General features: G+C 39.7%; 1 protein-coding gene across 1 annotated transcript in view; it reads right to left on the bottom strand.

Annotated features, from left to right (window-relative positions):
• LOC124160125 (hexokinase-2-like) overlaps positions 1-12,339 on the bottom strand; it is a 100,508-nt gene that overhangs the window by 13,899 nt on the left and 74,270 nt on the right. The window contains exons 2-3 of the mRNA XM_046535876.1: positions 7,965-8,133; positions 47-304 (exon numbers count right to left, since the gene is read on the bottom strand). Coding sequence (XP_046391832.1) covers positions 47-304; positions 7,965-8,133 — 427 coding nt within the window. The remainder of the gene's footprint in view (positions 1-46; positions 305-7,964; positions 8,134-12,339) is intronic.

Here is a 12,339-nt window from a genome sequence, read left to right as displayed (position 1 = left end):
TTTGGATCACTGAGTGTGTACACATAAGTGTGATATTGGTGCTAACCTAGGGGAATTGGCTCCTTCCTCTTATGGTCCTCTTCATGGTAGAATTCAGCCATGAAGTCATGGATACAATATGCCAGGTAGTCAAAGAGTTTTGTCCCTTCTCCAAGGCGAAGGACCTCCGGCACGTCATACCGCTTCACTTCTTCCCTGAGTACAATATCCTGAACTTGACCACCGTCTGGAGCATGAGCCAGTTCCAGCAGGATGACTCGGAAATTTGTGCCACCCAGATCCAAAGCTAGGTACAATCCCTCCTCTGTAAAAAAAATCAACGGCATTATGTATGTACTTGGATTGATTTCACTTCACACATCATCAGTGGCTTGTACACAATACATTAAATGATCAGTAGCCTGAAGCCAGTAGTAAATAGGTGCCTCATCTCAGAAATATATAAGAAAAAACACAATAATATAGAGCATATATCAAATTAACAAATATAACTCGCCAACAAAATTTTCAATCAGTTCTTAACTCTTACTGTGCAACAGGGAGCAATACCTTGCTCCTCCCATCTCTCGCGAAAAGTGCCAGGAGCGTTATCACACTCCTCATGCAATGTCACTCTTAGATGCTGATAATTAACTAATCATACAATTGTCAATATTCATTTTATGTTAACATCAACTATTTTCTTTTAATTATAAAAAATTAACTCATATTACCAAAAATTCGTCAAATAATATAATAAAAAGGTGAAACCGCATATATTAAGATTTTCTAAAGTTTTTGAACATATACCTTTACTTGTTTTTAATACCTAATTTTTTTCCCTAACCTACTGCAAAATCAGCAAGAATACCTCGGCACTTTTGGCATATCGGTTGGCACTCAAAGGGTTAATATACCAAAAAAAATTTCCTACACATATTTCAGATGCCAGAGTCTACTGCTTCAAAAAGTTCTTTTATTGAACAATGGAATCTTTTGAGTAACATGCTATTTTGCTCTTGTCATGTATAATAGATTTTCTAAAGATACTCTCAAAGTTTTTTTTACCCTTAGCTCATTCACACTATTGATTTCTTTCCCATGTTTAGTGATGGGTCACTATAAAAATTTTGGCCATCACTGCAAGCAAGGTGACATACACTATGCTAGATATTTAAATTTCCAGGGGGGTCCACTTACCAGGTGAGGCAATTATGGTCATTTTTCAACCCTGTCTCCCACATTGTTGAGATATGGGTTGACTCCCTACATTATAATTTATCATGAAATTTTTGAAAATCAATATTTTTAGCATAAATATATTAATATGTATTTGATTTCATTGATTTAAATTTTTAAAATGACATCATTTAGTGGTGCCCAATTGACAGCAATAAATATTATAGTTTAGGATTGAGCCTTATTTTTTGTAGAAAGATGTTTTACTTAAGAAGGATACGATGCTTTTCTGGTGAGCCAGAGCAATGAGTTTTTCTCCAATGGTGTTAGGCTCTCCATTTCTGTCAAAGATTCAATGGAATACTTTTTCATAGTACCCTAGGAGAGTTGATAAACACAGCCAGAAGAACAGAACAAAATTCATTGCATTTTTGACTGAAATGAGACCAGTTGTCTCCCAATTGTTTGTTGGGGAAAAATTGTGATATTGAACTCACCCCTAGCATTACATTGGGTGAGATTTGGCTCATTCACCCCCCCCACACACCAAAAAGCCTCACACTAAATGATGGACTATCACCACATATCCAAATCACCAAGGCTCCCCTGGAACCAATACGGTAGTTTCCTTCATCAGAGATAACTAAAGGCATTGATTGCGATTCGTTACCCACCAATAGTGTATTCATAATATGTATACAAATTATTTGGTTTCAGAAATCCCAGTTTAGACGAATTAAAAAAGGCCAGATTGGCGCCCATGCGATGCCACTCCATGTGACGTCACAGGGACCTAGTTTCTATACGAGTAGATAGGAGTTTTACATCGCCTGAGATTACCAATGCATGCATGAGGCACAGAGCTCAGGGAAACATCTCTTAATAATCACCTATTAAAATTGCCTGAGGTCGGAAAGTTTCCTTCGTTTGATAGGATAATAATAACCCTTATTTAAGCCAAGCGCTACCTGTTAGCAGTCTGCATCACAGTGGCGCACATATCCTCGCCCCAAGGTCATCTCACTCAGCGGTAGCGGGAACCAGAATGACGTAACACGGGGTTTTCCCAGCATTCCTACTTAGCCGTCGCGTTTTCGCCCACTTGAAATTGTTCACTTTTCATTTAATCGCAAAAAATAGATATCATCATTTAAAAATCTAAAATTGTTAAATGCATACTCCAGGAGTAATAATCTTTCGATTTAGGCAATGAAAATATAATAGGAAACCACCCTATTCATCTCTTGTTGAGTAACCTTTGAATAGATATAAATTTGCACAGAGAATCTTTTACTCCCCTTTCATGCATGCACACTTTGCATTGCACACATAGTATTACAACCCTAAGGTGTGCATGCATGTATGTATCCATACTGCACCCCAATCCCTCCCATGCCAGTTCTTATACCTCCCTCTCGTATGCTACTCTTCCCCATACCTTTCTTTATCTCTCCTACAGGTACTAGTCCCTTGGTCTCTGGGGACTTTTCCATCATGTTTCCCACGCATTATCTTCTGTCTCTCTTTTTGTGGTCAATCCACCATGTTCTTCTTCCTTGACGTACAGCGATCCATAGTGTCCTTTCTGCTCCTATTCTTCCACATACCTCCTCATTTCTCACCCTATTATTCACCCATTTTATCTTCAGCATCCTCATTAAGCAGAAGACCTCGAAGGCCTCTATTCTTCTCTGTTCATTTTTTCTGGTCCTAGCTCCTGAACCGTATAGAGCCACTTCCTACACAGATGTTTTCATGTACTGTTTCCTCGTCTCCAGTCTTCTACCCTTTGAGTATAGCAGTGGCCTCTTTATCCTTTCGTTACTCTCCATTAGAACTTCCACCGGTGCTCATAACTATAGTTGAATACTTCATGGATACATGTGTGTGTCACTGTTTCAGGTATTTCATTGATCACATTATGAAATTAATTGAGGTTTTACAATTACTCCTACCTGAGAGAGGAAAAGATGCACGTTGACAAGGAAAAATGTGTTCACCTTCTGTTTTCGCACGAATATCTTTGAAGGTTCATTTTCACTTTATTCAACATGCATGCTTGAGCCTACAACTCATGCCTCTATTTTATCAGACGAGTTGCCGCTAAGATTTCGGGAAACACAAATGCAGCTACTGGCAATCACTTCCTTCTATGCCCCTGTCCATTCTTTTCATTACGTAATTAATTGTTTATTCATTGAGTAGGACTACTATTAGAAATTTAGATATGGGTTTCCTCTTTGGTTGAAATAAAAAATATACTGCTAACTGTTTTCCTGACCTGATGAATGACCTGCTAACATGATCAACGTAACTCTTCTCATTGTGACACAATCCCCATGCCAATTGAGATTTAAATAAGATCCAAGCTTCAGAGGAGCTATAAACTGAGGAAATAGAACAATTACATTATTTTTCATATTATCAGTTTAAACTGCATTTGTTTGGCAAGCACATGGGGAATTGGGTTACTAGAATATCAAAAAAGAGGTTCTTTGATAACAAGAATCATAAAAAACTTTTATTTTATGGTGCCCGACCTTTAGGTCAAATTAGCATGTGTGTAGAGCATGGTCCTAGGAAAAATGATGAAAATGGATAGATTTTAAAGGAGAAGATGGAATAAACAGGGTAGATAAAAAATCAAAATGAAATCAGAGAATATGAACATGGTTGTAACAAAACCTCCAAATTCAAATCCCTTGATGAAGCAAGCAAGAAATGGTCAGTAGAATAGCAAAGCAAAGAGGGCATTCCTCAGAAAAGGAGTCTAATAACAGCTGAAAATATAAGCCTTGAAATTAAGAAGTAATTTATTAAGGACTTATATTTGAAGCATGCTTCTTTAGGGTATTGAGGCACGAGCGATGACAGCGAAATAAAGGGTAGAAACTTTCCAGGTGTGGTGTTACAGGAGAATGATGAAGATCAAATGGATACATTACGTAAGCCATGCGGGAGTTCCAAGAAAAGTAGGAGAGAAGTCTTTTAAAAGTCTAGGCTAGAAGACAGGACGATTTAATTGGCCATATCATGAGACTCGTGAAAACTATTGTTGAAGGGAGGGCAGGCGGTAGGGAAGAATGGGAGAGGATGAGTTGGATGATTGAGATGGGAAGCGATAGATTTTGCACTAGTGGCTTTAATGGAATAATTGACCAGAAATAATAACAGCAACAATTATAATCTTGACGTAAGAGATAATGGACTTATACTTCATGGTTTGGAGGTTGGTTGAAAATATCAGAAGCAAAATACATATGTAGTTTTTTTTCTTTCCGATGGGTGTTCTTTCAAAGTTGTCTGGACCTCTGTAATCCTTCATCCTATGTACAAGATCTCACATACAAGTCTGTAACAAGAAAAGAACTTATTGGATGAAGTAAAGTGTTTACATTAAACTTTATCCTCAACAATTTTTCTGCCCATAAACAAATGTTACCAACGTGAACCTGCATCAAAAACTGTTAAATGGTCAATAGTTCAATAATTTGGCCTTTAGATTTATTGAGAAAAATATGAAACATTCCAATATTTTTACTCGATTACCAAAAAATGGGTTCTGTGTTCAGCTCCAGGGTGTTGATATGCTACCTATATGTTTATTACTCTGTAACCACTCAATAGCTTAATTAGTTTGAAGACCATAAATTTAATTCCAATAACTTCGCAACCAAAAATGTTTAGAGGTATACTTTATTGGAATTGTAGGCACATCCAATCCAGGAGTGGTGGGTATGCATGGCTTCGCAATATCCTAACGGTTTTCCTGTATTTTATTTTTTCATCCTTAAGATTATGTTGCATTCAACTCGCGCGTTGTTTGCGTGGTTGCAGATAACGAGGCGTAACATAAAATGGCAGTACACTAAATCTGTACGTTGGACATAGCCGAATGTAGGTACTATTTAGCTCGAATATCAATCATAATTTTCAAAAATCCTAACGTAGTACCGTTTAGCAAGTTCCATATGGAACATATGCTATTGGAGGAAACCTTACCGCTATCCTAGGATGTGAAAAAGCTACATAATTTAGGTAATTCAGGGCCGGCATTCGTGTTTTCGTATTAGTACATGACTTCATCACAAGTAGATTTCATCAATCACTGTATCTTCCGCTTTTTATGGGAAGATGCTTTTATACCTCTCGCAATGAGTGACTTTATTCAACTGTTTTCTTCGGAAGCCTCGGATTTAAGCCGAGCCTCAATCCTCAACCAACTGATGCGCTATTCCGTAATTTAACCAAGGGTCACCTTCATTTTAAGTCACTTCTCTAAGATTATTTCCGAAAGGTGGCCTTCAGGAACTACTTCCATTATTTTTCAGATCGCTGCATAAAATATATTTCATGGGAATTTCATGTTTTGAGGATAATAAAAATTTGATTAAGTATAGAATTATGGAGCTTTTTCGCATCCTAGGATAGCGGTAAGGGTTCTTTGACCCCTGTCACAATTTAAATTTAATTGTGACAGGGGTAAATTAATAATTAACTTAATTCAACGTTTAAGGATACAAAAATATAGTAACGTTATGTAGGCATTTTTCTGAATTTGGTTATTTTTGGCTTATATTTTTGTATTAAACATTTCCTTCGAGAAATGTACTGCGATAAAATGGAATTTCTGTTCATTTGGATGCAATTTAAAAGGATACAAATGCTTTACTTCTTACCTGTAAATTTATTTAAAGAGACTTGACTTCATGTTTTGCATTCATCGATACTTAGGAGGCCTGTTAGAAAATATCCGACCTCATCTTATTTTGCTAGCGAGCCGCATCCGAGTGAGGTAGTCCGCAGAGTTTTCATCAGTTTTCCATCGCAACTAAAATGGCGGGAAGACTGGACAAATTTGGCCAGAAACCGGGCGAAAATCCAGATAGAAACTATTCAGAAGATATGAGCAGCTTTCGTTGACGATGATATGGGCGTTACACAGAAAAAGTAGTAGCACAGCTGATGTACATCTATATATACATAATACCCTGCGAGCCGCCTAAAAGGCGTGTGGCAGGGGGTGTAAGGACACCAGCCGTCTACGCATAAAAAATGAAGTGCTCTACGAAGTTGGGACTAGCATTAATTAAAGTCCTTTATGGTTCGGGGGAAAAACGAATTCCCATATCTATCCGTTCGGCAAAACGTTTCTCTTAATTTATCGCTTCTATCGGACCTGGAAATATAGCGTGGCTCTAATATTATGTTCTCCGTGTCGCTCTTAAAGATATCCATTCTCAATTTTTCAAGCAATCTAAGCCTAGCGCGCAGCCTCCGAGTCTCCAGCGGCTCCCAGCCTAATTCGCTTAACATCTGCGTTACGCTGTCTGTACGCCCGCAGCAGTTTTTGACGAAACGCGCAGCCTTTCTTTGTATTTCATTCAGTTCGCGGATTAAGTCTTTCTGCACCGGATCCCATACGCTCGCTGCATATTCAAGGTGCGGACGTCAATGCAAAGACGGCCGACATCGGTGGAGAGCGAGTAAACCTTCCGTTGACCGTCGGCATGCCGAAATGACCTGGCCATTGCCAAAGCGAAACCTACGGTGACGCAGAGCCGTCACGTGACTATCCCAGACATTGCGAAGGAGGTGGCCACATTACAGAGCGCGACCCGGGTTTCAATGAATTATCATCATCTTCAGGCGCAAATTATGATTTGTTTATCTTATTATTGTCACCTAGTTACTTGATGAATTTTAAAATGGACGCCAGAATAGGGGAAAAGGATGGATAGAGATATTCATTTATAAGAGTACTGTCCTGACTATCAATAATTTTGAAAATTTCTAACTGTTCTCTCGAGTCCAATTCACGGCGGTCATTGCAAAATTTTCAAGTATTAATTTTAAAATCGCTCAATGGCAGTTGCATATTAAGAGTTGCAAAATTACTTTTTTCATCTTTGTTATATTCGTAAGCACTTAAATGTTCTTTCTTCCTGATTTCAAAAACTTCTTCCTGTCGGTCCCACGTAGGTATACACCATTGCAATCGCTGCATTTCAATGAAGATACCCCACATCTATCCAATTGGTCTATCTGTTCCTTTCATTTTCATATCCAGGAAAACATATAATGGAATACCACACAGTAAATCAAGAGTTAGTGAATTTTGTTTGGGAAGCGAATAATCACTCACAAGTATTTAAAGTTTCTAGCCCAAAGTTTATTACCCATTTAAGAATCCCTATTTCCAAATCAATTCAAGCGAAAGGCATGAAGCAATGATGAATTTTTGCGTCCGGAATAGCGAAAAGTTATGATATTACCAATGTCTCGGGAAGGAGAGGAGCTGCTGGTGATGGCACGGGTGGATAGCAAGGCGCTTCGGTCGCGCGGGACATACGGCCCGCGCTTCGACTCCAACTGACGGCTAAATTGCTGACTGACCAATGGTGAATCTACTGGTGACTGAGAAACCGAGTCCAGTAAGTGAGTGTGATACTGAGTGCCAATAGCATCGCCACCGTGCCATTATATAGGGAAGTGGAACCAGGATATTTTCATCAAAGAGGAAGGGAAGGAGAAAGGTTAGGCGTTCTTGAAAGGGAAAAGGTACAAATTCCGACGCATAGTTTGTCATAGCTGGCTATTCTGAGACGTCACACAACAACATATTTATGCATATTTTGGAAATGGAAATCTTCCATTTCCGGATCACTAAAATTGGGTTTACAAACCCTCGGGGAATGCCAGTTTTTTCCCCCAGCCAACAGTGGGATACTTTTGGATCAGACCTAGTGGTATTTCATTCAACTGTCACACACACACACACTTCGAAGATGGTAGTACGGCAGTACCTGTTCCGTTGGGCAGCTCCGGGATGTAAGTGTTCTCCATCTGAAGGGAGGAGAGGTGTGGTCCACCAGGGGGCCTCGCCAGCCCCATCTCGATCTCGCTCACGAAAGTGCTCTCGACGCGACGAACCGTCTCCACGCTCAAGTGCAATCCGCTCACCTCCGCCTCCACCTGCCAACACACACACACACACACAACAAGATCAATTATAATTAGGGCGGCTGATTGTTCACAGAATAAAATGCATTGCCTAAAAAATAAATTTAATACGTTAAGAAAATGGCGAATAAAGGCTGCTCCATGAAACAAATTAGCAATAAAGACGGATTAGCGAATAAATTAGCTTCACAGCTTCATATAAATAATCGGCGAAGACTAGAACAACTCATTACAATTTCAATGACTTATGCGCACTGGCAGTTTGCTATTATGATAGTTTAGAAGAAGTATGATATATGGCGTACATTAGGGTGGGCCGAAAAAAGTCAAATTCGTCCGAGCGAGGACACGTATGTCTTAAAATGTGTATACTAGCAGTCGAATAAACGGCATAAAATATTAGGTCTGAGGGATAATATCCTTAGACTGCGGATTTTCGCTGCCTATTTCGCTATTATAAATATATACTGCGATAGAGTTTTTTACAATAATTTAATTTAAAAATATATATATAAGAACAGAATCCACAACAAATTTTGACATTTTCGATAGTTTATCGTAACATTTATTTATGTAAAAATATTGTACTTTCTTATATTTTATATTGTTCTCATTTTTTTCATTCATAGCCCAGATGATAGTTTAAAATAAACTGAAAAGTTGGCTAACAACTTTTTTGAATCATATGCATTTGACCAATACCTACTCCAAGAATTATTTTACTAATTATTACTACAATTTCAATGCACCGGTCTGAGTTGAGGTGAGCCGCTGCTTATAAAATTGACCTAAAGGGAGTATTTACGAATATTGATTGGTATGAGGGTAATAAGACCAATTCATACGTGAAAAGGTCTGTGAGGAATCTACCTGACGTAGGGCTGACTACTTCTGACGCAGCATTTGAAGCTGTCCGCTGATTCAGGACGAAGAGAAATCAGGCGGCGGCATCGAAACGTCTTGAGAAGCAGCATTCCTTAACGTAGACTACTTCTCGCCGCTGCTCGTAATTGCCCAAAGAGGATCTGAGAGTGGAAATGGAGAGAATCGTTTATAGGAATGTGGGTCTTTCCACTTCCATCTTAGAAACAGCACCGCCGCTTTTGCTCAAGACTGGGAAAAAACCTATAACCTCTTGTCCCACACTCGGAACGAATCTGAAGCACACGGCGAAGTTTACTTCTGGCTGATCACCTCACTGTGAGATGACGCGTTGAATGTTCTCTTTCTTTGAATGGTTCCCACGGATGTCAAGCACCTAACCTAATAATTAGGGTCAGTCGTCAGGACCCGAATTCGAAGTTATTTCAAGAGAATCCAGAACATAGAAGTAAAAGATTTGCTACGACGAAGATCTATATTTCCCAAGCAGCAAATCTTGATAAATATACGTGTGAATTACGGCGAACAAAGAACGAATAAAATCCGAGAGAAAGGCGATATCGCATATAATCGCAATAGATGGAAGGAAAATGTATATCAATGGTTTACCAATGAGTAGAGGTGGCGAATTTTTACGATTATCGGAGATCATAGAATAAAGGATACACGAAGGATGTAAAAACAGAAGAATTACGTGAGTGGAAATGACAAAAAAATTGCAATTTTCACTTTCAGTTTCTTTCCACCGTGGAAAATTTTCACACAATGTCCCGCGTAACCGCTCGGTGAATTGAGTTTGTGTTAGAAGATGGGCTGACGTGAGAATTAAGCGGAGAGCTACGTCAAACCAATCTTTGGGTTGTTGACTGTCGATGGTGAATAATCCCATAAAATCGCTGAACCAGTTTTCCAGGTTTCGCTAGTGGTAGGACCCGCCCGCCTTTGTGGCGGTGCGGGATTCCTTGTCCCATCCCTTCCTTCCCTATCCCGTCCCAGGAGGCGTCGTCGGGCTCTTATCGCGGCGGCGCCTCATTCCTCTTTCCCTCCTGTCCTCCCCCTTCTGTGATGCAGAGGTGTTATGCTTATGGCTTCAGACTTCGGCCCAGGAGAGTAACCCCGCGTGCTTAGGGTTTCGAATCCACTGTCGATGATGATGAAGCCAAGCCATCAACAACGGTGAGAACTAATATAATTACCACCTAATTCATTGGCGCCACTATTGTTCCAGAATGTCGGCCTTTTTGTCTCGTCTATCACGGATAGTTTTGTGATAAAATTTCAGCATTCTCTACTTTAATTAATCCGCTATTGCATGCAATTTATATTGGAGCGAATTTGATGGAACATCGTTCTTAAGGCTTGTGCATGGATCCTTCGGTGTATTTCCCTCGTCAGGTTATCCCCTCGACATTTTCCTTTGGCGCAGAGGCGTAAATAAGGGGCGTCGAGGGTATCCACCCTTTCCCTCCCCTGAAGTGAGGAAAATAGAGAAACATTAAAGTTTTGCAGTTTAAATTATTTTAACGAATCTTGCGCGAGGACATAGTCGCGACATGCAGCTACACTCCGTCGTATTATTATTTTATTAATATTATTCGTACATGTTTCAAGATATAATATAATTAAATATCCTTGATGAAAATTAGTTAACCTATCCTTTCATTGAATTTGGATTCTCTCACATATCCACAGTCACAAGTTAGAGCTGACCAGGGTACACGGTAGAGGCAGAGAGATACGAACCACTTGGGTCGCTGTCACGTGAAAACTGAATTTGACGAATATTCCTGAGATGTGATCGCAATGACTGACTTGGCGGAGGGGGGGGGGGGGCAAAGTCAAAAACTGACTGTACAATTGAGGAGATAGGGTGGTTTCCTATTATTTTTTAATTGCCGAAATCGAAAGTTTATTACTCCTTGAGTATGCATTTCACGCTCTTAGATTTTTAAATGACGATATCTATTTTTCGCGATTAAACGAAAAGAGTAACTTTTCAAGCGCGCGAAAACGCGACGGCTAAGTATGAATGCTGGGAAAATTCCGTGTGACGCATTTCTGGTTCCAGCTGTCACCGTGTGAGGCGACCTTGGGGCGAGGCTTTGAGCGCTGATACGACGCAGGCTGCTAGCAGGTAGCAGAATACCCTGCTGGCAGGTATTGGCTTAAATAAGGATTATTAATATGTACCTTATCAAACGGAAGAAACTTTCCGACCATAGGCAGTTTAAATAGGGTGATTATTTAGAGATGTTTCCCTGAGTTCTGCGCCTCATGCGGTAATCTCAGACGATGTAAAACTCCTATCTACTCATATAGAAACTAGGTCCCTGTGACGTCACGTGGAGTGGAATCGCATGGGCACCAATCAGGCCTTTTTCAATTGCGGTTAAAATTGACCATTGTCATTCGTCTAAACTGGGATTTCTAAAACCAAATAATTTGTATATTATGAATACACTAATGGTGGGTAACGAATCGCAATCAGTGCCTTTCGTTTTCTTTGATGAAGGAAACTACCCTATTGTTGGCATCAGGCTCACTATGGACACCCTTTTTCCCCCACTACCCCTGGCCCAATCGCACCGTTAGGGCCACTCAAACATACCCTTTCAACGAATTACAGACCAGTCGCATTTTGACAGTGAAGTGAAGGGCATTCAGTTTGGTAAGCAGCGCAGAAGGCATATTTCGGAAAAATAATGATTAAGCTATGTTATTCTGATTTTTTTAGTTAAGGTGCATCAAGGCAGACAAAAATCTGTTTGCTTTTGTCACTTACTCTCCTATTTCGTCCTCAACATTCCAAACATAACATTCATCCTCTTGATGCCTTTCTTTGGGTTCATGAACACTGCATCTAATTTATAGCATCAGAGCTGCACAGATCGGGTAACCAAATGGAAGAATAAAATAGCATAAGAACACATTTAGCTTCATAATGCTTTTTATTCCACCGATAAAGGTAGGTTTCCATAGATCCTGAAGAAGTAATCTGGGAGCCTCCCTTTCCTTCCAGCGCTGCCTTCTTCAATTCACTGTAAGACCTACTCTCTTTTAATCTATCTATAAATCCTATTCTTTTCCTTCATCTCCCCCGTTTACCTAACATTCTTCCCTCTAACACTGTTTTCAAATTCCCATCCCCGCTAAGTACTCGCTAAATCCAAACCTTCTGTCTCCTCCGTATCTCATCTAAAAGCTGCCTCTCCTCACCCACCATGCGATATGATGATAGACATATTTTGCCGAACGGATTGACTTGGGAATTCGTTTACCGTCCGAATCATAAAGGACTTTAATAAATGCTGGTCGTAAATTTGTTTGAGCAACATT

This window comes from Ischnura elegans, chromosome 6 (assembly GCF_921293095.1).
Source record: "Ischnura elegans chromosome 6, ioIscEleg1.1, whole genome shotgun sequence".
NCBI classification, from domain to species: Eukaryota; Metazoa; Arthropoda; class Insecta; order Odonata; family Coenagrionidae; genus Ischnura; species Ischnura elegans.
The sequence above is the reverse complement of the archived record's forward strand: the minus strand, read 5'-3'. Positions and strand labels throughout refer to the sequence as shown.